Genomic DNA, 24383 nt, shown 5'->3' on the forward strand with positions numbered 1-24383 from the left:
TACTATTTCCTTGTTAACCTGCACAACTGACAAGAAAGTTGGTTGCACGGTTCAGAGAGCAGGATCTCTGGGACAGCAGCCAGCTTTTTGCTCTAGTTTCCTGTGAGGACAACCATGAAGATGCCCTCTCAGGCTTCCCTGCCCTGTTTCATCCCATCTAGCTACGCCCAACATAGGTTTCTTCATGCCCTTGAAGAGTCCTCCAGTCTGGACAATGTATATGGCTTTTCCAGGGCCCTTTTCCCGATGACATCTGACATATACCATTCAGATGCAGATGAAGAACAGACACTTAGCAAAGGGAACAGCAACAGTGTTCAGGTGCATATAGGAGTCCCCAATGGTTCTAGATAAGGTGGCACTTAGGTAGTAGGACATTGGCAGATGGGCTGCTGTTCTAAGAGAGCCAGGTAGAGCTGATCTCAGGCCTCTTCTTTGCCTGTTCTAGAGTCAGGGTCTTCCCTCTCCACTCCTATTGTGAACCACGGGAGTGCTCAACCTGGGATATTTGTTTTTTTAGAAACAGCAGGCAGTGCCACTGGCTGCCAAAAGGACATAGATTAGATTGCTGCATGGCAAACTCATGTACACAGAGAGGCCCCTCAGGAAAGAATTCCCCATCAACACCCCCCAGGGTGTCAACACCCTCCTGGCTAACAGAGCTGTGGACTCACTCTGCCTACATATTAGATTCATCCTGAGTTGAGTTCTCATACAACAAATGGGTTTTTCCTGGGCTGAGTCTGGATCCTGTACTTCAGTCATCCTTTAACTCCATGTGTGGACCTGGCTAAAAGCAGCAGTCACTGTCAGTATGAACTCTGGTGCAGAAGTCCCAGGCCAGCGATCTGGGGAGAGAGATCAGTTAGGATCCCCAGCCTGCGCTTAAACCGCTTTCGTGAAATCAGTGCTGGGGGGTAAGGGAACAAGCAGATCCTAGATGTTTGGGTGTTACCTTTGTCTCAAAAAAAAAAAAAAAAAAAAAAAAAAGCTCACACCCCATAGTTTAATCTTATCTACAATCTTGTAATGCAGGGTTTTGATAACACTAATCCCAGGGTGGAGCAGGCTAAAGAGCCAGTGTTCGGCTCAGGTAGAAACATGTATCACAGTTCTGTCTGAGATTCCTGACAACTGTATCTTTTCTACCCTATCTGCATCACAGATGCGGTCGGGGACTTCAGGAAATGTTTTGAGACACCATTACAAGTAGCCTGGGCTGGCCCTGAAATCAGTAAGTGGCAGAACTCCTAATCCTCTGGCTTCTAGCTCCTGCTGGGATGAAGGATTTATTCTACATGGACTGGATCCCAGGGGGGCATGCAGAGAAACCCACCTTTCCAGGAGGCCACAAATCTGCAAATGCCTGGCCAGGAAGCTGTCCTTAAGCCCCATTTTGGAACAAGGACATGAAAGTGCTGTACTGCTTGGATTAGAAGACAAGATGTTGGATGTATTTCCCTGAAACATTAAAATAAGGAAATTAACTTAAAAGCACTTCAGTCTGTACTCCTAAATATAAGGGCCTAGGACTTCAGAAGAGGTGTGGAGCCTGGCTTGAGTAGTCAGTGATTTTCCAGAGTACTGAATGATCCTTCCAGGCCCCAGAAGACCAACACATACCTCTAAAGTCAGGGGAGGGGACTTTTCCCATTCTAGGGTTGCATCCCTGTGGGCTTCTCTAATGGGTGAAGTCTCACAGGCCCGAGTAACCCTCCTGAGAGCCTGGCTGCCACCCAGGACATATCCCAGCCCGTTCCTCATGGAGGAATCCCCACAATGCAGGCCTTGCTCTCTGGGGGCCTTAAGACGGAAGAGGCTGTGCAGAGCGTAGGGAAAGACAGGGGGCGCTGTGGGGCAACAGGAACAGAGGGCGGAGCACTGTAAAGTCAGCTGGTCTTGGCACATGGCAGGGGAACGGCTGTTCCGGGCCCATAGAGGCTGGAGACACCAAAATGGTGAGGACCAAGGGTCCCAGTGGAGGAGATGGGAAGGAGGCAGGGTAGGGCAGCGCCAAGGGATCCCAGGCACCGCTGGTTCCAGCCAGGGCTTTCTTCACGCAGGGAATGCTTATGAGGGGAGTCGGACTCTCCCGCTAGTTCTCACTGCGTGGGTCCCTGAGCTCTTTTCACTCCTGGGTGCCCTAAACCCAGATAAGTTGGGTACTGAGGCCTTGATTCATGTCTGTGCTCATGTTGGAAACACAAGGGGAGACTAGGACCTTACCCGGGCCACCAGTGAAGGCCACCTCCCAGGAGTGGATTCCAGAACCTTCCACAGAGCAGACCCGAGAGCACTTCCAGGCACCGTCTGGGCAGCATGCAGGGTTCTCCTTCAAGACCATGGTGGTGGCTGTGTGGGAAGAATGACACCAGAGAAACGGCAACCCTGCAGTCTAAGAACGGAGTGTAGTCACACCAGCTGGAGACAGGAATAAGTAGGCTGTGTCCATGGGGCTGGGAGGCTGGCTGCAGGTAACATTGCTGAGGTGATGGAAGGCAGGGACTTCCTCTCTTCTGTCACAGTGGTTTTAATTCTCTCATAGGGAGGGAGATGTGTGGCTGCTGACATGAGGTCTTGTGGGATCTGACTCCTAACAGAGCAGACACTGCTGGGTCAGCACCAGGCCTCTTTTTCTAGGGAGAAGGGTTAGGAAATAGGCCTGCCTAGAACCAGGCCTAGGCCCCCTGACCTGATGATTAGGTTCTGGAGTGTGTAGTGTTGGCTAACAGCCTCAGGTCATGAGGAACTAGGCTAGGCTGTCTTAGGTATAGCCCTTAGCCATAAAGAATTGCTTGGCTCCAGCCTGACAATTCAGCTCCACTTTCAGGAACAATATTGTCCATGTATTAGAAAACACCCTGCTTCCAGTTAAAACACACACACACACACACACACACACACACAAATAGCTATAACTTCCTGGTAGCTACCTATGTATAAATGCATGCTATCCAGCCTCTCTAATGTGGGGCTGTATCTCATGGGGAGGCTGGGAGCCCTTGCTGATCTACTAATGCATCCCTGTTGAGAAGGGGATTCTGTCAGCCTCTCCCCCTTGCATTTCCTGTATGTAGCAGTTCCTGCAGCCCTATGCTGACTAGAAGCATTTTCTGTCTCCCCAGACACTTTTGTTTTCCGTCTGTAAGGACTACCTTTGAAAAGTATGGTTTCTGTTGGGATACTCCAGGCCAAGTGTGTTGGCTACTTTCCTGTGGCTGTGATAAGTGCCGTGACTTAAACCAACTTGAAGAAGCATTTACATTAGTCCCAGAGGGCTGGAGCCCACAATGGCAGGAAAGGGATAGCATGCCTGTAGGAGCAGGAGCGGGCTGACGACATTTTTTAATTACACACATGAAGCAGAGAGCCAGAACAGGTAAGTGGAGTGTGGCTATAAACGCTCAAAGTGCCCCTGCTTCTGTGAGTTCCCCAAGCCAGACTTGGAACCTCCTAAAGTTTCCATAGCTTCCCCAAATAGCACCTGTGCTGGCTGGCTTCATGTCTGCTCGACACAAGCTAAGTCATCTGAGAGGAGGGACCCTCAGCTGAGAAAATGCCTCCATGAAAATCCCACTTTAGGCAAACCCGTAGGGCACTTAATTAGGTGGTGCCACCCCTTAGGCAGGTGGTCCTAGGTTCTATAAGAAAGCAAGCTGAACAAGCCATGGGGAACAAGCCAGTAAGCAGGACCCCTCCATGGCCTTTGCATCAGCTCCCGCATCCAGATTCTCACCCTGAGTACCTGTCCTGTCTTCCCTCAGAGATGGACTATAAACTGTAAGGTGAAATAAATCCTTTCCTCCTCAAATTACTTTTGGTGTCCTAAAAACCCCTACTAATACATTACCCTCAACGGGTGACCAAATATTCAAATACATGAGCCTGGTATATGTATGTGGGTGTGTGTATGGGGGTGCATCTCTCATTTTAATCACTACAATGTCTTGTAATTTAGTGCCTATGGTTCTTGTGATGGTGGATGCCCAGTTTTGGGTTCTCCCTCCCCTCTCCCTTTCCCTCCCTCTTCCTTCCCCTCCCTCTCCCCCTTCCTTTTTTTTTTTTTTTTGTACTTTTGAACTTTTCAAGACAGGGTTTCTCTGTGCTCTGTGCTATCCTGGAACTAACTCTGTAGATCAGACAGGCCTCGAACTGATAGAGATCATTCTGCACATGAGGGCTTTGAACTAATCAGTGCTAACCAACGATGGATTTAGAATATGAATGACCCTTTAGGAGGTGGTGGGACTGGGGAAGGCAGGGCCTAGTTAGAGCAAATGGGTTAGAGGAAATGAGCCAGGTGCTGACACTGTTTTCTGTCCTCACACACCATGCATCCCAGGCCTGTGTTCAGCAGTGAAGGCTCTCAGCTTACAGGAGGAGAATAAGAAAGAGTAGAGAGAAAAAAAATGATGTCAGCGACTCAGCGTCTCAAAGAACAGTCAGTAGAAAATTATGGAGCTTCTTTGTCTATTGAAGGCCTAAAGATGAACCCTGACTTGGTGTCATCTTCAGAGAGAACTCTTGGAATGTGCCACAGGACCCTGGGACACTCCCATAAGGGACCAAAAGTATAGAGACCCAGCTTCTTACTAAATGGCCTCGGGCTACTAAGAGATGCAGTGCACTTCAGCTGCCTAAATAGCAAAGGAAGGAGTGACTGGGGGGTCTCTAGTGCTTCAGGGACTAGAGTACCCGTGAAGTAGGTCATGTGTTCCTAACACTGCTTTGTGGTGCTCATGTGATCAAAGCCTCCTGCAGTCTCTCAGTTGATGCATTGCTCAGGTTTCTTAAGATTTATTTTATTTATTCCATGTATGTAAGTACACTGTTGCTGTCTTCAGACACACCTGAAGGGGACATCGGATCCCATTATGGATGGTTGTGAGCCACCATGTGGTTGCTGGGAATTGAACTCAGGACCTCTGGAAGAGCTGTCAGTGCTCTTAACCGCTGAGCCATCTCTCCAGCCCATTGCTCAGGTTTCTTGCCCAAACATTTGAACTTCACCTTTTTTCATTAATTAGATTTTTGTTGCTGTGAGTAAACACTATGACTAAGGTAACTTAGGAAAGGAAGGGGTAACTTGGGTTAGAGAATCCATGATGGTAGAGCAGAGGCAGCAGGCGGTGGATGTGGTGGCTGGAGCAGCTTAGAGTTCACATCTTGAAATGCAAGCACAAAGTAGAGAGGGGCAATTGGAAATGCCTCTCTTAGAGCCCATCACCAAGGACACACTTTCTCTAGCAAGGCTATACCTCCTAAGCGTCTCCAAACACCACCATCAACCAGGAACCAATTATTAAAATGCCAAAGACTAAGGAGACACATTTCTCTTAAACGACCACACCCTGTGTCTCTGGGGTTGAAACAGTGTTTAATGTTAAGAGGAATTTGACCCACAGGTTAGAACTAGATAAATAGATCTGCCTTTTACTGGGATTCTCTGGGCTATGTCTGCCTCTCTGACCCCGGAAATGAATGTATCCTCTTCCAAGTTTGGAAGAGTTCCATGGAGTCAGCCCGTCCATCATGCTGCATAGTTGGGGAATATAAAGGGCATGGAGAACCTTTTGTTTTCCTCATAGCTGGTCAGCTGAGAATAATTGAAACCGCCTTCAACTCACCCCGGTGTTTGGCTGCCTCAAAGCCTTAAAGGACAAAGAAATCTTACACAGGTATTGATAGGCCTAAGTGCTGTGCTTGTCAGCTTTTCAGCACTGTGACAAGACACCTGACAGATCAACTTCACAGAGGAAAGAGTCAACTTTGGATCACATATCCCTTGGTTGTGGTAGAGAACAAGAAGGGGAGGAGGAAAGGGAAGGCAGGGGAGGGAAAAGAAGAGAGAGCAGGAACTCTATGGAATATAAAAGTATAAGAGATGGTTTTTCATAGGTAGTTTTAACTCTGAAAAATGACAATTTCTGGAGATCACTAATACAAACCTAGCTGTTGTAAAGGATGATGCTGGAGAGACAGCTTAGTGGGTAAGGACACTGGTTGCTCTCACAGATGATGTGGTTGAGTTCCCAGCACCCATGACCATCAGTTCTGGAAGTTAGAATGCTCTCTTTTGATCTCTGAGGGCTCCCACATACACATATGGTGCACATAAACTCATGTAGGCGGCCACACACACACACACACACACACACACACACACAGAGAGAGAGAGAGAGAGAGAGAGAGAGAGAAAAGAGAAGAGAGAGAGAGAGAGAGAGAGAGAGAGAGAGAGAGAGAGAGAGAGAGAGAATAATAAAAGGCAATATCCAAAAACACACATACCTTAAAATTTTCAATCATGGGGGAGGGTTGAGGAAACACCCTATAAGGAAGGGGAGGGGGAGGGGATGTTTCCCGAAACCGAAAGGGAATAACACTAAATGTATATAAAAATTTTAATAAAAAAAAAAAAGAAAGAAAAAAATTTTCAATCATAATTATAATACATGAAAACAACCCCATAGATAAAAGCTTCACTTCTGAAGTCAAGTGAGGGGAGGATGAAGGTAAGACTCTCGGTAGATGAAAATGAGGCGATGATGGAGTTGTAGATTTGTCATTTCGAGTCATTGTTGAACAGAGGTGGAGGCCGGCTTTGATGCTCCAGAGCAATGCGTGCGTTCTGTAGTGTCAGGTGTTATTCTCAGCATTGGTACAGTCCTTGAGTCCTTGAGAAGGAGCCTGACTAAAAGGTCCCTGTCACCTGGTCCCTCTGATTTGGGAGGACTGTAGCAGGTGAGAGCAGTCTGTTTCCATTGTCTGCTTGGATGAAACAACACAGAAAGTCTCATGAATCCCACGGTACAAGAGCAACTGAGGGAAGGCTTTATTCTAGCTCACAGTCCATTATGGTGGGAAGATCCTGGTGGCAAGAACCTGAGGTCAGTTGTGTTTGCAGTCAGGAATAAGAAGAGAGAGAGAGATGGATGCTGTTGTTGCTCAGTACACTTTGTTTCATTCAGTACAGGACCCTAGATCATGAAATGATTCCACCCGTATTCAGGGTAGTCACTCCAAGTTTAACTAATCTAGAAAACCCCTCAAACACATGCCCAGAGGTTTGTCTCCTAGATGACTCTAGATGTCAAGTTGATATTCAATACTAACCATCATGTCATAGCCAATACTTCTCCCTTTTTATCCATAGCATTGGAGAGGCATGCCCCGTATACTAGAGTACGTGGTGTTTTATGACTCAACTGTTTGGGCTCCTTGGAAGAGGAGGAAATCCTACAGCAGCTAGACTGGGGTGATCTGCTCTTGGAGCCTCAGCTTCCCTTAGTTACTTGAGGCCACTGTGACTATAATGAGCTAAAAGTTCTGTAAAAACCCGAATTCTGGATTTTGAGAGGGCACTGTGCCTACTCAGGTGGATGGGTGGGGAAGTCTTCTAGGTAGCCTTTAATCCATCCACCTGACCCCATTTCTGGACCCCATGTTCCTGTATATACATGTCTCAAGCGACTTAGAGCTAGCTCGCTCGCCACCCCCCCTCTCTCTTTCACCTCATTTTCCCAAAATAATCACCCCACCAGTAAAGAAAGTAAGAGGTGGGCACCACACATGCCAGCAAGGGGGCAGTGTGATTATTTTGGACACAATATAGAGCCTTGGCATTTGGAGTAGAGGCTTAACATTAGGATTCTGTGTTCACAAGACTTGAGCTGATGTATTCTTTACAGCCATTAGGTCAGGAATGGTATTGTTAAGGGGCACCTGTCGTCCCTTAGCTGTAAACTGTGGTGTGATGTCTCTAACTACATCAGCTCTGGCCTCTGGCCATCTGTAGCTCCAGGTGAACAGGATAAAAAGTGCCTCCTGCTTCTCAGGTGACCCTGGAACTCCAGGGTGCTACCAGCTGTGGAGCCCCACCCATACCTGTTAGCCTGCCAGCCTGCCAGCTGCTCCTTGAACCTTCCTGGTTTATGGGTTCTGCCATTTGCTGGGAATTGGTCCGCCCTTGTCTGCCTGCCCCAAAGGGCGGTCCCATTCTATGTGCAGCTCAGGCAGGTTGGCCAGCTTCTACAGGTTCCTGAGAATTACAGCCGGGAGCTGGGTAGGAAGAAAGCAGTTTCTGGAAGATGCGTCCAGTTACTGCAGGTGAGTGCCAGTGCAGCTAGACTTGCTTCTGCGTGGGTGGAGGTGGCAGCATCCTTTCTCCTCCCTAACTGCCAAGCTGAGACAGAGGGCAAAGGCTCTAGCCAGGGCTACCTCTTGTGAGACTTAGGATTCAACCAAAATCTGGGGGTTGGGGGTTTTGAGGTGCGAGAGCTGAGATTTCTGAGAGGGCTACCCCTCCCTCCATCTCTTCTTATTACTCAATGGGGGTGTGGTTGTGTGTCCTCTTCTACTTACAAAGTAGACATCAGGTGAGGGTGAGCAGGTGTGACCAAGGTGGCTTAGTCCCTGGGGACCAGCCTACCTGAGTGGAAGGGCCTAGAGCTAGGACAGCTGGGTAGGGGTTGGCTGCTAGTTGGGGTTAGATGATCAGCTTAGGAATCCACAGAAAGTGGAAAGGACAGTAAGACAGCCCCATTTGGGGTTTACTTGGGGAAGGGAGAAGTGGGGACTCCAATTACTGATGGTTTTGACAGAACCCAGGCACCCTGTCTTGTGTTTTTATTTTTCTCAGGGTACTTGGCGTTGGTAAGAGACTTGGGAAGACAGTAAATGGGGAGATAGTTCGCTGTTTTCCTCAGTTTTTGAGTCTCCCAGGGCCTGCCTTCTGTGGACAGAGTTCTGTCATTCCCTGTCTCATTTACACTGTGAAGACGCCAATTCTCTGAGGGCAAGCACCACCACAGTGGCAGCGTGGCAAACACAGCAGATGCTATGCAAACATGGCAGGCCTAGAAAGGGAAGTGCCCTTGACTTCCCTCTCAGGCCGCTTTCCTACCTGTGTATCCGCATCAGCACTGATTTGGGTATCCTGTAGGATAAGTGAGTGGAGATGCGTGCGTGCGTGTGCACCTATATGAACAAGGTCAGCATCATGTTGTACTGTTGTCGGACAATCTTATTTGTGTGACTGAGCTCTGTGATCTTTGTGAGACTTAGAATTCAACCAAAATCTGGGGGGTGCAATCCCTGGCCCTGCAAATGAATGTAAACGAAGCATGTCCCTCACACGGGGCACTGGCTTTCATTCTGGTGCCTTTGGAAGAATGGTTTCATTATTTCCATACAGTACAATTAGAATATCATTTTCCTGACTACACATAGAGAGAGCTGGAAGTTACCAGTTGCTTTCTCTCATGGGCAGCCATTTTCTACACAGCCCTTGTGAGTTACACAAAAGCTATGTGGCCCATTTATCCAAGATTTCAGATAGTTTCACCAGTTGTACTTCTCCAGCAGGTGTGGCTGTGAAAGGAGGGGCTGCATTACTTTGACGAGCTAAGGGTTTGGCAGTGCTCTTGGAGTAGACTTTGTCATTGACTCAGATATCTATCTTGCTTAAGATTTGTTCTCACTGGGCCTAGGAAGCTACCACGATACCATTCCTGTGCGTATCTTCTCCCTCAGCTGGGGTGTTGGCAAGGTGGTTAATGGTGGCACTTCCTAGGTGGTTAATGGACAGGCAAGAAGACAGTGGACACCAAACCCAGCTGAGCCCTGAGAGATGGCTCTTTAGCCTCAGCCTTCCTGGTTTGCCAAGTCTAAAAGGCGTGGATATTGCCAGGGACTTGGATGAATGTTGGCAAGCACTAGGGACAGCTTCCTTGTCCTCTCTCAGATTGGAGGAAAGCCATTATCAAGACCAGTGGTCTTCCTACAAGTGTGTCTGTATCATATCACCTCTTCTTGAAAAGAGATAGTCAGTTGGGTCAGGGTCCTTCTAGATTACCTCATTTTAACATATCTGTTCCTTTAAGGATTCTGTGAGCCATAAGAGTCTGTGTATACAGCACTGCAGTATCCAGGGCAGACGCTTTCCTCATGCAGTTGGGGCCCGGTCATATAGGGTTACCTTCTGTGACATTAAGACCTCAACTTTAGACAAGCCTTTCAATAAGTTCTGCAACAACATTAAGGATTCTGTGCCCCACGTGGAAAGCTGGGATAGCTTAGCCATTACAAGATGGCGCTGGCCTCCGTATAGCAGCCGACTTTCAGGAAGTTAACTGTGTCATGTGCAAGAGTGCCTTCGTGCCAGGTCTTTGCCCATTCCGGGGCGTGCCCAATGAGATCATGGGTAAGCGACCAATCAGGTGTGGACGTGCCGTGCTAGGGTGTATATAAGCAGCGCCATTTTGGGGCTCGGGTCTCTCCTCTTCAAGATGCAATAAACACTTTGCTGCAGAAGGAAAAAAAAAGAGTCTGTGTATAGCATTAGATAGTCTTAGGATTGCTTTCTTGTTGACTCATCAGTTTTATGTCCAGGTTTTAGAGGCCCTAGGCATTTAACAGTGAGAAAAAGTCCAGAACACACATGTGCACACACATATGGACATACATGCAGATGCACACACTTGCACAGAACACATAAATCTGAGGACCAAGTACTTTGAAGTCACCTAATAGCCTCCTGGGCCAAGTGCTGGCCTTTACCCTTGGCTTCCCTGTGTAGTAAATGGATCAAAGGTGCCTACCCAAGTTGATGGCTTTATCATTACATGAGAAAAGATTGGGCCCTGGTTACAGAACCACAGACAAGATCCTGGACTCTGTTCTTCCTCTCTTGCCTCTGAAGCTGCTGGATCTCTTCCCACCAGGGCAGTTACCAACCCAAGTGTCTCCAGGCTCCCACCTTCTAGAAGCACCTTCCCTATGTTAAGTTCTGGTGCCAAGTCTTTGCTGATTTTAGTACTGGGAGTCAGTTTTGACAGACTGCCCGTGTCCTGTCTGCCCAGGGATGTAGAGTGGCCGTGTTGTAGCCTCTGGACCTCTGATAGGAGCTGAATTGTCCCCAAATTCCTGTGCTGAAGTTCTGTCCATCAGGACCTCAGAATGGGACTGCAGTTAAAGTGTTCAGATAAGTTCAAATGAGTTCATAGGTTATAGCCTAAGCTGACAGGACTTTGTCCTTTCAGGACAAAGTGATCAGGATACAGACCCATTCAGAGGGATGACCACCTCAGACACAGGAAGAAGATACTATCTACAAGCCAATATGCATTGGGGTACTGGCCCTGTGACACCTTGATCTTGGTACCCAGCATTCACTGTCATAAAAACGTGTCTCAGTGGACAATCTTGGTCTGCAGTACTTTGTTATGTCAGCCCAAGGTATGAGTACAAGCCACCAATGGGGAGTTTTTGTATCTGCCCCTGTCCCCACTCCTTTAGTGGTAAACTGGTCCCAGATACTCCTGGTTCTATCTGCCTGTACTACAAATGCTCTTGGCATTAATTCTGCCCTCTTCTAGTCAGCCTCATGTCAATGCAAAAAGCTAGGCCAGTGACTGTACCTCCTACCCAAGAACAGAACCCCGATGAGAGTCCGAGCTGCAGCTTACTGTTTGCCCACAGGCAGGCCTGTCATGAAGTGGAGTCTTCCCTGGGACGGTGTCTGGCTTTCTGCACATTCTCCGTTTTCTTCCTGTCAGAGCCCCTCACCGATTCTGATAATCTGTTCTCTAGCCATCCCAAAAGTAGCACAGCAGCTCCTGCTCAGGGTCTCTCACGTGTGGGAGTCTGGAGAACCCTCTGAGTTTCGGGTCAATTGCCAGTTTTCTTTTTTATACAAGGACTAGGATGAGAGCATCCAGACCAGCATGCAAAGGTCTGTCCCTGGCGTCGTTCATATTCTGCAGCTGTCCTAGTACAAAATCTGCCCCAAAGAATTTTCTAGAGCATGCTGTTCCAGACGGAATCTACCATGTGGAAAGGCTTGGTAGTAGGGACCTCTTGACTGGTAGTCAGGAAGCAGGGGGCAGGCAGGAAGTAGGGTGGGCTATAACATTTCAAAGCCCACCCCTGGTAACTTGCTTCCTCTAGCAAAACTCTTTTCTGAAGTTTGTAAAACCTTCCCAAACAGCAGCACTACCTGGGGACCCAGTGTTAATGCACATAACACACCATGAGACATTTCTCACTCACATCATTGCTTCATCTCCATGGGCCTCACAGTTGTCCTTACTACTGTTCTGACCCATGGAGCACACAGTGAGAGAACTTCTCTTTGGGGCTTTGGACAAGGAGGAAACACTCTGACAAGTCTGAGGTTCTGTAGTTGTGACTGCCAAGCTGTAGATTGTGTTCTCCTGTGACGCCTCCAACTTGCTCAGCCCCTTCCCTGCCTAGCTCTATCTTTCCTCACTGTTCCTGCCTCCTTCTCCCCACTTTCTTTCATCTCTTACGGCTGATGCAGGCTTGTGGCACTGAGGAGGAGGGAATGTCTTCCTTAAGGACTACAAGCATGTATCTGTGGCTCTTTGTGGCTGGGTGATTTTTGAGAGCAAGCCACCATGCAAAGGTCTATGGGAACCACAAACCATCAGGATCCGTGGGTGACTCTGCACACCCCACTTAGGGGACGTCCACCGTGAGTCTCAGCTGCCATCCATTGCACCTGCTCAGGGTCCCTTGATGCCATTTTTAACAGGGAAATGTCACGCTTGAAAACAAACAACAAAGCAGACTAAGATTACCCTCTGGAGATTCTGTTCCGACCCCAGGAGCAATCTCAGGGCTGAGCTTGCCTTGCAAAGGCTCTGGGTGGTGGCAGTTCCTCAGACCCACACTCTGAACCTGTGAGGAAGCTCTGAGGTGCAGGGCAACATCACTATAGCTACCTGCTCTAGAAAACACTCCTTGTTGTTTGTTTGCATTGTCTGCCTTCCACTGCAGTGCCCATGGGGCCCTCACGTGCCTGCTTCTTCCCACCAAAACCTACCTTCCCAGGAGCCTGGGCCCCAGAAATGGGCACAGTAATAGGCTGTAGACGGGATCCCCGAGTGTCCATCGTGAAGTTTGACATCTCTAGGAACTCCTGTCATCTTTCTCTAGGCATCTTCAAGGCACTACTGTTTATTTTCTCCTCCCTGTGCGCCTGGTATTCTGGGTACCTGCTGGCGGAGCTCATTCCTGACGTGCCCCTCTCCAACACTCTCTACAACATCCGAAGCATTGGAGAGAGACCTGTTCTCAAAGGTGAGTACTGCAGCTAGGCTCTAGGAGCTGGAACAAGCTGGATGCAGAGGAGGGGAAGGGGGGAAGAGGAGGGACTCTGTAGATGTCAGCTCAACAGCATCCTGAGGCATATGCCACTGGTCAGCCATGACCAGTCTGGATTCAGGCTGCACAGCCATGACTACCTATAGCCTCACTGAACTACCCTTTTCAGACTTGTCTCAGCTTTCTTCCATGGAAAGTATGAAGGTTTGGGGTCCTAATTATAGAGGGTTTGTTTGTTTGTTTGTTTTTGTTTTTGGCTAAAGGACTATTTTTCTCGAGTCTTGCCCTGGGAGGCAGAAGTAACTGAACAGACTTTAAAGGAACTGGGGTGGGGCAGGAGGTGTAGAGAGATGGCTCATTTGGATCCAAAGCAGTCAAGTAAATGCTGGTTGGGCGTGGTGCGTGCTTGTAGTTCAGGCTTTGGGAGGCAGAGTAAGGGGATCTCAAGAGTAAACCGGCTATGGAGACTAGTCACATCTCTAGCTTCAGAGTTTGATTGAGCGTGTCTGCCACAACCAACAAAACAGAAGAGTGGTCAAGGCCGATGACTCCAGGCACTAACCTCAGCTTTCCATACCACGTGTGTTGTACTGGAAGACAGGACTGCACGGACACAGCTTAGGGTGAAGGCTGGAAGAAGGTCATCCAGGGAGAGCCCTAGAAAGAGTCAAAGAGAAAATTACAGTTGGGAACAAATGGTCAGGGGACAGCAGAGTAGCCTCTGAGCATAAGGACAGACGTGCACAGCCCACCATGTGGAGACAAGCATGAGGCAAGATGTGGTGGAAGCTTGCTTCTTAGTTTCCTGGTGATATCTCGCCGAGTCATGGTATTATCTATTTCTCAATGTCTGTTTTACCTCATCCTGATCATACCAGGAGGGAGTTTGTTATCTGGAAGGAAATGGGTGCTGTCAAAATCCATTCATGAATTCAACAGGTGTTAATTAAAGCTGTCCCCACGGAGCACATGAAGGTTCTTCCTTCACTCCTGACTGTGAAAGTTGGCTGGGAAAGAAAGCAGAAGTAAACCACAGCCTTCAAGAACAAAGACGCTGCAAGGGGCATGAACTCTGCCCAAAATGGTACTGAATACCCAGTGGGACACAGGGCAGTAAAGTGTCCCCTTTAAAAATTTTCTGGACATAGATGCTGTTTGGTTTTTGTTTTGAGATAGGCCCTCTCTAAGGTGCCCCAGCTTGAGAAGATCTTCAACTGGAGATCTTCCCACCCCTGTCTAGAGGAACAGAATGACAGGCATGTGCTGATACATCCAGAAACCTCCCTCTCTCTCTCTCTCTCTCTCTCTCTCTCTCTCTCTGATCTCTCTCTCTCTCTATATATATATATATATGTATATATGTATATATATATACATCTATCTATCTATCTATCTATCTATCTATCTATCTATCTATCTATCTATCCATCTATATATAGAGAGTACTCACTGTAGCTGTCTTCAGACACACCAGAAGAGGGATACATCAGATCCTATTACAGATGGTTGTGAGACACCATGTGGTTGCTGGGAATTGAATTTAGGACCTCTGGAAGAGCAGACAATGCCCTTAAACACTGAGCCATCTCTCCAGCCCAAGCTAGTGCTTTTAAACATAGAAATAAAGTCTAGAGATTAATTTGCACAAAACTAAGTGATGGTTAAAAATAATTGTAGATACCTTTTCTTTTCAATTAATTCATTTTTATCTAGGGCTGTACTGCTCTGTATATACCTGGTCTTTCCTGATTGCAGAAGCTAAGCAGAGTCAGACCTTGGGTAGTACTTGGAGGGAAAGATTAATTCCATTTTTTAAAATTATAAAATAGTAAAAGGACCTTCATTGATCTTGACTCTGATGGGGTGTTTTGGTTTTCAGTGTTATTTTTGTATGGCCTTTGCCTGTGTCTCACCTACCTACCATGTACATGGTGTGGTTAAGACTGGTGTTGCCTGTCAGCAGAGGACATGGAGGAACGGCAGAAGCTTGTTGCCTCCTTTATTTCTGTCTGCCTTTACGTGTGCTTTCAAACCCATCCTGAAGATGTGGCCTAGTGAGCAGACTTTGAGCAAGGGCTCCTTAGCACAGTGGTTGCAGCTTCTGCCACCCCGGAGGGTGTACTGGAAACACTAGAAACCCAAATGGTATGGCTGCCGTCAAGATGGCTTGTTTCTAGTGTGGAGCCTCCCCTAGAAAGACAGAACTGACCACATGGGAGATAAATCATTCTGGTGTTAGCACAGACAAAGCTGGGTGAAGAGGAAAACAAGACGTATGCTGCCAGGTGTGCTGTGCTAGTGTTCCCAACATGGCTGGTGAGACAGATTTCAAGGAATGGCCTCACCCTACATGCAGCCATCGAAGCCCCTTGGAGCCCCTCCTTGGGCCCCTTCATCTTCCTCTTGTTCAGGTGGGAGAGACTTCCTGATGTTGCCAGAGGATCAAGGATGGAGTTGAGGCCCTGGAATGTACATGCTCTCTGTAAGTTTTTAGCCATCACTCAGACAAGTGATTTAGAAGTGACTAAGAAGGCCCATCTACAGAAGTGACCAAGGAATGACCTTACCTAGTGAAACCAGTACCGAATACTATAGAAACAAACCACTGAAGAGAAGGCCATAAAACCATGAGTTCTTTACTCAGCTGCAAAAAAATACCATCTCTGAGAGGCCCTGGTGAAGGCCTCTTGTACTTGACGGGAGATGAACTTACTGTTTCTTGACCAGTAACCACTCAAACCCAGTTTGAGAGTGTGTGACCATGTGTTAAACAGTCAAGAGAGCTGAGAGGTACTTCAGGCCAGAACTGGACAGATGAGTGTTTCAGGGACCATAAAAGCAGCCATGCAAAACAGAATCTGGAGAAGCCTACAGACATCTGTAGACAGAGAGAGTGTATATCCATCACAAGGGCACCAGAGATATTTTTAATTGTTGGCTCCTCAGGCTTCTGGTAGCCATTTAGGTAGATTGGAACCAATTCAATTTACAAACCTGACCAGAAGCCCCACAGGCCTTCCTTGCTGCGATTTCTTTGAGGCTCACCCAGCCTTAGCTTAGAGGCTAAGGCTTAGCCCATCAGGAGGTAATCTGAAAACTAGGGACAAAGTGGGGCTCCTGCTCAATCTAGGGACTCTGCCTAGTAGTCATTAGTTCCTTTCTTCAAAATTTAAAAATATTTATTCCCTACAGTTTGTTTTGCATTTAATCTAATTTGAAAGAATTGTTTTATATGGTTACTAATATGGGTACTGAGCTTTTGAGTTGCCATTTTAAGTTTTGCACTTAAGGCCAGCATCCCTCTGTCTGTGGGGTATCTCGCCAGGCATCTGTGAGATACAAGGTAACTATTTGTAGTGTAAAAGGTTGGCCAGGAGCATTTCTTCACACCCCTACCTTAGATACAGAGGGTGTGTTGATAATTTGGCATTGGGAAGCAGTAAGCACCCTGCAGTTTGCACCAGGGGCTGGTTATAATGCAAAGGTCACCAAGTAGGAGGATGAGAGTGCTATGCTACGGGGCTGAGGCAGGAAGCAAATGGACATTACCTGGATGATGACCGACAGATGGCTACAGGGCTTTGGCCGGCTGGAAACTGAGGGTGAATCGTGTAGCGTGTTCTTCTGACTGGAGGCTACTATAACTAGAAGCCTATCCTAGCTCTTGCACAGCCCAGGAGACAATACGAGGCACTAACCACTGTATTCGGTATGGCGGTTTAATACTATCAGGTCTTATGTTGGGGTTCCTGATTATTTGGAGTTGAGTTTCGTGCAGGGAGAAAGGTGAGTTTCATTTTCTTCATGTTAAATACAAGTTACCCAGCACCCCATTAGTTGAAGATGCTGTCTTTACTCTAATGTGTATTTTTTGGCATTTTTTGTTAAAAAAATCAGGTGACTGCATAAGTTTAGACTTCTACCTAGGCCTTCAGTTCTAGTCCATTGACTTGTGCTAGTACCATGCTGTTTTAAGACCATAGTTTCATGGTATAACTTGAAATCAGGTGTGGTGATATCTCTTGCCATATTCTTTTTGATCACACACACACACACACACACACACACACACACATATGTATATATATGTATATATGTGTGTGTGTGTGTTGTTGTTGTGTAAGTGTGGTATGTGTAGTGTGTATGAGTATGTGTTGTGTGTGTTTGTATTTATATGTGTGTGGTGTCTAAGTGTGTTATCTGAGTGAGTATGTGTGGTGTATATGAGTATGTGGTATATAAGTGTATGTGTTGTGTGAATATGTGTGGTGTATGAGTATGTGTGTAGTATGTGAGTATGTGTAGTGTGTCACATGTGTATGAGTGTGTATGTATATGTCTGTGGTATGTGAGTGTATATGTTGTGCGTAGTGTGTTGTGTGTATATGAGTGTGTGGTGTATGTGTGTGTATATGTAGTGTGTATGTGTGTGTGAGTGTTACCATTCAACTTTTCAATTTTTTTTTTCCACAAAGAGGCAGAGTAGCTATGGCGTTTTGAGTGAGAATATCCTGAATCTGTAGGTTGCTTTTGACAAAATGGTTGTTTCCCCCCAATTAATTATTCTAGCCCAGGAGCATGGGATGTTTTTCAATCTTTTAATCTTTTCTTCAGTTTCTTTCTTTAGTGACAGTGGCCATTCTCTGTGCCTTTAGCCTGGGATGGGGAACACTTCTTAAGGGACAATGTAAATGTTAAGCTCTCCTTGAGGGACTGTATGCAGAGGTGAGCAGGTGACCCAAAGTGAAGGAGTTTGATAAAGAATGAAGGTAGAGGTGCCAGGCTCTTATCTTGAGAGGGGAGGGGAGTAGAGGAAAGGGGAGGGGAGAGGGGAGGGGAGGAGAGGGGAGTGGAGGGGGGGGGAGGGGAGGGGAAGAGAGGGGGGGGGAGGGGAAAGGAGATGGTCTTATGGGTTGTTTCTTTTTGTATCTTGTGATCCCAAGAAAGTCCTAATTCCGTTCTTTTTTCTCCTAAAGTGGATTGTGATTTTTGTGAGAGTTCTGTGTGATAGTAGGTCAGCGGGTGTCTGTCTGTCTGAAGGAGGCAGCTACACTGCTTTCCAGGAGCCCCAAACCATGCAGGCTGAGCAGCCATAAAAACTGTGACAAATCCAGCCTGTAACTCTGACTCCTTTGAGGTGTGGTGGTTTCAGTACGAATGGCCCTATAGACTCCTATGTTTGAACGCTTAGTCATCAGGGAGTGGAATTGTTTTAAAGCAGAAGGATTAGAAGGTATGGCCTTGTCGAAGGAAGTGTGCCACTGGGGGTTTCAAAAGCTAGTGCCAGGTTCAGTCTTCCCCTCCCCTCCCCTCTGCTCACTTCTCTTCTCCTTTTCTCCCCTCCCCTCCCTTCCTCTCAACTCTACTCTGTTCCCCTCCCTTCCCCTCTTCTCTCTTCCCCTCCCTCCTGTTCCCCTCCCCTCCCCTCCCTTCCCTTCCCCTCTCCTCTCCTCCCCTTTCTCTCCCCTCCCCTCCCTTCCCCTCTCCTTATCTCCCTCCTTCTGTTCCCTCCCCTCCCTTCCCTCTCCTTCCCCCTCCCTCCCCTCCTTCCCTTCCCCTCCTCTCCTCCCTTTCCTTCCCTCCCTCCCCTCCCTCTCCTTTTCTCCCCTCCCTTCTGTTCCCCCCCTCCCCCTCCCTCCCTCCCCTCCCCTCCCCCTCCTCTTTTCCCCTCTCTGAATCAGGGTATAGCTCTCACCTACTGTTCCAGCACCTGCCTGTAAGCTTCCATGCTCCCTGCCATGGTTACAATGGTACTAAACCTCTGCAACTGTAAGCATACCCCCAACTCAATGCTCTCTTTTATATGAGTTGCCTTATTCCTGGTTTCTCTTCGCAGCAGAAGAGTGACTAAGATAGGGGATTTTAATGCTAAGGAACTCCTGTGAAAACACTTCATTTTGAGATAGATTATTAAAAAGGTACTTTTGTTGTGTTTTATAAAAAAGAGACAGGATATATTTAGCAGAACCAGGTGTGGTGAGGTGGGAGGGGTGTCTCAGCGGGCCCATGGTGAAGCATCCCTTTCTCCTGAGGTACCAGCCATATGATGGGTATAGTATAGAATAGATGTTATGTAGGGCATGGGAAGGGGAGTTGAGAAGGGAGTAGAGACAGGGAAAGACAGACAGACAGATAGACAGAGAGAGAGGGGGGGGGGAAGGGCCAACAGCCCCTTTATACCAAGCCAGGCCTACCTGACTGTTGCCAGGTAACTGTTGGGCAGAGCCTAGAAGGAATGCTAACAACTTTTAGTGCTGTGTGAATTTGAAATAAGAAACCACAAACTTCTCACTCCATTGCCAATTCCAGACATGCATATAGTAGGTATTCAGAGTCTTGGAAGTGTCTATATCTAGGCCTTACAAGAAGGGCAGCAGATGTTGGCCTGCAAGGAGTGAGTGATCTTTCTGCATATTCTGTCTCCTTTGTCTGGGCACCACCACTGATGCTGGATCCTGGAGGACCGCAGAGGCACTAGAGAGTCCAACTTCCTAGACCACTTTCCTTTGTTGCCTCATCAGAGTGGCCTCTCTATGCTGTCTTGTTTAGAACTCTTGGCTGCTACTGCCAAGCCTCTTCGCCCCATCTCTCTCTCCTTATGCTCCCCTGACAAACCTTAGACAAACGTTTAACAAAGGCCACAGTGACACTACCTATGCATGGCCACCCAACCCCACCCTCCTTGTTCCTCTGAACTCCTCAGTGTACAGAGGTCTGAGCCCCATAGAACATTGTTCCATGACTTCCACTGCATGCAAAGACACAGAGGCACTGTAACAGAACACTTCATCACCCAGCTTTCCAGTAACTTTCCAGTATGCCTCCTAACCCTCAGGATTATCACCCTCATTCCCAGGATGAAGAAAACCAGAGCACCCAAATCAGGGAATTTTCTTGAAAGATAGATTCTTGGACCTAACACCAGGATATTAGAAACCTGTGTATGGGTCTAGGACTGAATCCAAGAACCTGTATTTATTGTGACTAACTAACCTAGCCTTAGAATGACGTGCGGTGAAGAGGAATTTTTTCATGGACTTGTTTGGAGTCCTGGAGACAGTATTTCTTTTGAGAGGCAGGCTGCAGCCTTCACCTATGCCAGCTTCCTGCCTGTGGATCTGGTAACAGCTGCTTGGTCTTGGTATGAGCAGGGTTTGTGTGGGCCATGGACCTTAGCCTCTGCTTGTCCCTTTGGATATCAGCTATCAGCTGTCTTGGGGAAGAAGAGGATTCATAGGAAGTACTGAGGCTAGGTGAGGTCCTCAGTGACCTTGTGGGACATGACCAGGTGGGAGGGAGCTGTGGATCCTGGACTTAGGAGCAGGCACCTCTCTCCACAGAGTCATTCTGTGCTCCTAGGAAATGAGTGGAAGGTTTGGCGAATGCACACTACTAATGAAAAAAACAAAACAAAAAACCAAAACCAAAAACATACTGGTCTCCCACTCATTCTCAGGCCCCTCAAGAAAACAAATGCCCACCTCTATGTCTCTCTGGTCACTGCTGCCCCATGGTTGTAGGGACTCTGAAGAAAATCAAAGGCCTGCTTTCCAGAAAGTTCATATGTACATAGCCATATGAAGCAGCACCAACATGAGATAGCATCAGCGTGCCAGGGGGTCTGAGACCAGGCTAGAGAGTGACCCCCAACCATGCATGAGGTCTTGCTCCAGTTTCTCACCTCAAGCATGGGTATTGTCCCCTGTAGATGGTGACCCATCTACCACCAGGGAAATTTTTAATGTCAAACTGTACTCTAAAATGTAGGGAGAGAACAATCAAAGTGCATTGTAACATATATGAAATTGTTAAAGCTTAATGCAAAAAATGCTCTGTCATAGACATATAAACATTGTTTATAAAACAGTAAAAATGTACTTTTAGTGATTAATGAATTTGAAAGCAAGAAAGCATAGAATCTTCACCCCAAGTCACCGTTTTGAGTCTCGGTATGGAAGGCGTTCATAGTCTTAGTAGGTGCTTCCCGTTCTGCAGTGGGTGTTAGCCTCCAGTGAGGCAGCTCCAGGGCTGTTGTCTCCCTGCAGGCTACTTTCTGCCTGTTAATTTCCGTCTGTTAATTTCTCAGCCCTTTGTCATTCTCTGTTGCTAGTCTCATAGGAGGAGGCCAGGGAGACCCCTTGATGTCCACATTGGGGAGATCTAGTGAATCTGCTATATTGAGCATGTGTTTTATAAAAAGATAAAGGAAGAGAAGGAATATGTTCAGTGGATATATAGTCAGGTGTGTGGGAAGGGGGTCCCTCTGAGGGCCCATGTTGGGGCATCCCTTCCCCCTGAGGGACCAGCCACACAAGTGTAGAGTATAGAATAGAGTTTTTTCAGGGCATGGGGAGGGAAGTTGAGAGGGTAGTAGAGACATAGAAAGACAGAGAGGGGTGGGGGAGGAGTAGAGGTGAGGTATGAGCATGTGAAGGTGGGGGGAGGAGTTTTGGAGGAGAGGGGAGCAGGAGCAAGGGGACAGCAGGAGCAATAGAGCAAGAGAAAGAGAGAGTCAGGCACACCTGGCTATTGCCAGGTAATTGTGGGGCAGAGCCTAGACAAAAATGCCAAGAGAGCAGGCAGGCTCTTGTTTGCTTGTTAAACTGGTCAACCCAGAGCCCCAAACCACTTTGACTGACAGGTAGATGAAGAACAAGGAAGAAGGAATAGCCTAGCCAGAGCCCAGTCCATGGCTGTTCTGAAGGTTTGTGAGCTTTTGACAGCAAGCATCTGGATCCTTTCCCATCCAGAGGAAAAGGAGCTGTCTCCTATCCGCTCAGAACCTGTCACCCACACCTGGGAGACTGTCACACGATCAAGATAAAGCCTACATGTTTCTTGGGACTGTCACTTGCGTTCTTGGTGCTAGGTGCTGTGGAGCCATAGCCCCCCAGAGGACTAAGGGAGGTGGGTTTATCAAATAGGGGCAGGGAGGGAAACTCGGCCAGCTGGCCTTTCAGCCTCACAAAGTGTCTTAAAATTTTTAATAAATCTGAAGTAAATTGACTTGGGAATGGTTTGCTGCTGTGTTTACAATGTAAAATATATTTTAAAGAGCTGGTGTGGTGGCTCACACATTTATTCCCAGCAGAGGCAGAGGCAAAGGCAGGTAGATCTCCCTGAATTCAAGATCAGTCTGGTCTACAAAGCAAGTTCCAAACCAACCAGGGCAACACAGATAGACCGTGACTCATATGTATCTACATGTTAAAACTGTTATTTAATGTGTCTGCTGACACATTCCTGCAGCTGTAATTACATCCTGCAGGTATAAATTGTAATACACACTGATTGTTATAAATGTTTCCTGCGTTTGGGGAAAGAAATGCTCTTTGGCTTCTTTGTTCTTTCCCTGTTACTCCGAGGTCTAATGACTAATTTAACATCTCGCTGCTTTCTGAATGTTAGGAGGTTTACAGAGCCAAGCTCTTGGAACAATCAGACTGCTACTGCTTCCTCACTTCTGGGAGGTCTTCGCACGGCCATCAGATTCAATTTTCTTGCTTATATTGTGCAACCAGATTTATAACCAACTTAAACTACCATTTGTGGTTTCTTTCCCTGCCTCGTGTGCCAATTGGCCACGCTGCTGTTGTCCTGTCCTAAGTGTCTGTCTTCTGGGACCTGACAAGTGTATGATGCCCATAGGGCTTCTCTTTAAACAACCATTAGGGTCAAGGATCCCCAACCTCTACAACCACAGCACATTGTGGGCACACACAGTGTTTATGCACAGACTCACACCCATATCACAGCCAGCTGAAGAAGAATGAGGAGGCGTTTGTCTTCCAACGGTGATCCACAGGCCAGGGGTGTGAGGCATGGCACTGTCTACTGGTCCTCTCTTCTGAGGACCCCTCTCTCTAAACTGAATTTATAGATGTGAATGTTGGCAAAGTTGGAAACCAGGAAGCACCACTTTTAAACTGTGCTCATTGCCTGTAAAGAGATTTGTTCCACACACTTTCAGGAGACCATCCAAGGAATGAGTATCATTATTAAACCTTGAAGATGGTTAACTGGGGGGCTTAGAACATGACTAGGTGGTAAGAGTGCTTGCTATGCAAGCATGAGGACCTGAGTTCAAATCTCCAGCAACCCGCATAAAAAGCTGAGCACAGCTGGACATGTCTGTAGCCCCAGAATTGCAGAGAAAGGTGGATCCTAGAAGTCCATTGGCCACCTAGTTGTACCAAAGCATCTGGCCCTGTATGAGACACTGTCCTAAAGGAATAAGGCAGAGAACAGTAGATACTTGGCCTTTGGTCTCTGTGTGTGCATCTGTGGGTGTGTTACCAGGACACACACACACACACACACACACACACACACACACACAGACACACACACACAACATCTCACCATCTTTTAAAATTGTAAAATACTCTAGAGTGTTAAAAAATGTCTAGCACTGGAAAGAGAACGCATATACAGCACTTTTTCATGTTAAGAGTTGAATAGTTGACTTAAAAGTTTGTTTGCCTGGAGCTTAACAAGAAGACCACATTAAATATTTTACTTGAAATGTAAAGTTAGCACACTATGCTGTTTAAACATGTTTAATCCATATTATGACTTTGCAGATGCCTTTGAGTGTATGGAAAAGTCCGGAAGTATTGGGATGATCACAAATATTGTATTTTCTGGCTATAAAAAAAGTCGTGTGCTTCTGTTTTCAATTGTTACTTGGAGCTAGCAGTGTCAGACTGGCAAGATACGTAAAGGGCACCTTCTCACTTGTCTTTGAAAGAAAGGTAAGCTGCTGTGAGGAAGGCAACCTTTCCCAGGCAGTTCCCAAAGCCAGTTGCTTCAGTAAGGAATTAAAGAGCTGGAAGCTGGACCTGGGGCAGGAAGTACCAGCAGAGGACAGTGGCCACCAAGAAGCCATGTCTAGGGCCATGTCTATCAGGGACACAGTAGCACACCCAGTGTCATGACATCTCTCTGAACCTTGACTTGTCCCAGCAGGTTCTTCCAGGGGCAGTACTGTTTACCCCATCACAGTTCCTATCTTTTAAAAGGAAGTATTACCTCATGCACACATGTGCATTTGCAGTGGCAGAGGTGTTATGGTCATAAGACAACTTTTGAGAGTTGATTTTCTTTCCAACATGTCGATTCTGGGAAGTCAAGGTCACGTCCTCAAGCTTGGCACCAAGTTTCCTTTCTCTGTGGATCTCTCTCACTGGCCTGAATGGCTCTTTTCAATAGACTCATTTATTTTAAAATTCAAGCGTATGATCTGTATGTACATGTGG

At 47.2% G+C, this 24383-nt stretch overlaps 1 protein-coding gene across 1 annotated transcript in view; it reads left to right on the plus strand.

Moving 5' to 3' along the window:
- Positions 1 to 7996: 7996 nt before the first annotated feature.
- Fam3b (FAM3 metabolism regulating signaling molecule B) overlaps positions 7997 to 24383 on the plus strand; it is a 31834-nt gene continuing 15447 nt past the window's right edge. Inside the window, exons 1-2 of the mRNA XM_032900355.1 lie at positions 7997 to 8106; positions 12958 to 13101. Coding sequence (XP_032756246.1) covers positions 8088 to 8106; positions 12958 to 13101 — 163 coding nt within the window. The 5' untranslated portion in view covers positions 7997 to 8087. The remainder of the gene's footprint in view (positions 8107 to 12957; positions 13102 to 24383) is intronic.

Source organism: Rattus rattus, chromosome 4 (genome assembly GCF_011064425.1).
Source record: "Rattus rattus isolate New Zealand chromosome 4, Rrattus_CSIRO_v1, whole genome shotgun sequence".
NCBI classification, from domain to species: Eukaryota; Metazoa; Chordata; class Mammalia; order Rodentia; family Muridae; genus Rattus; species Rattus rattus.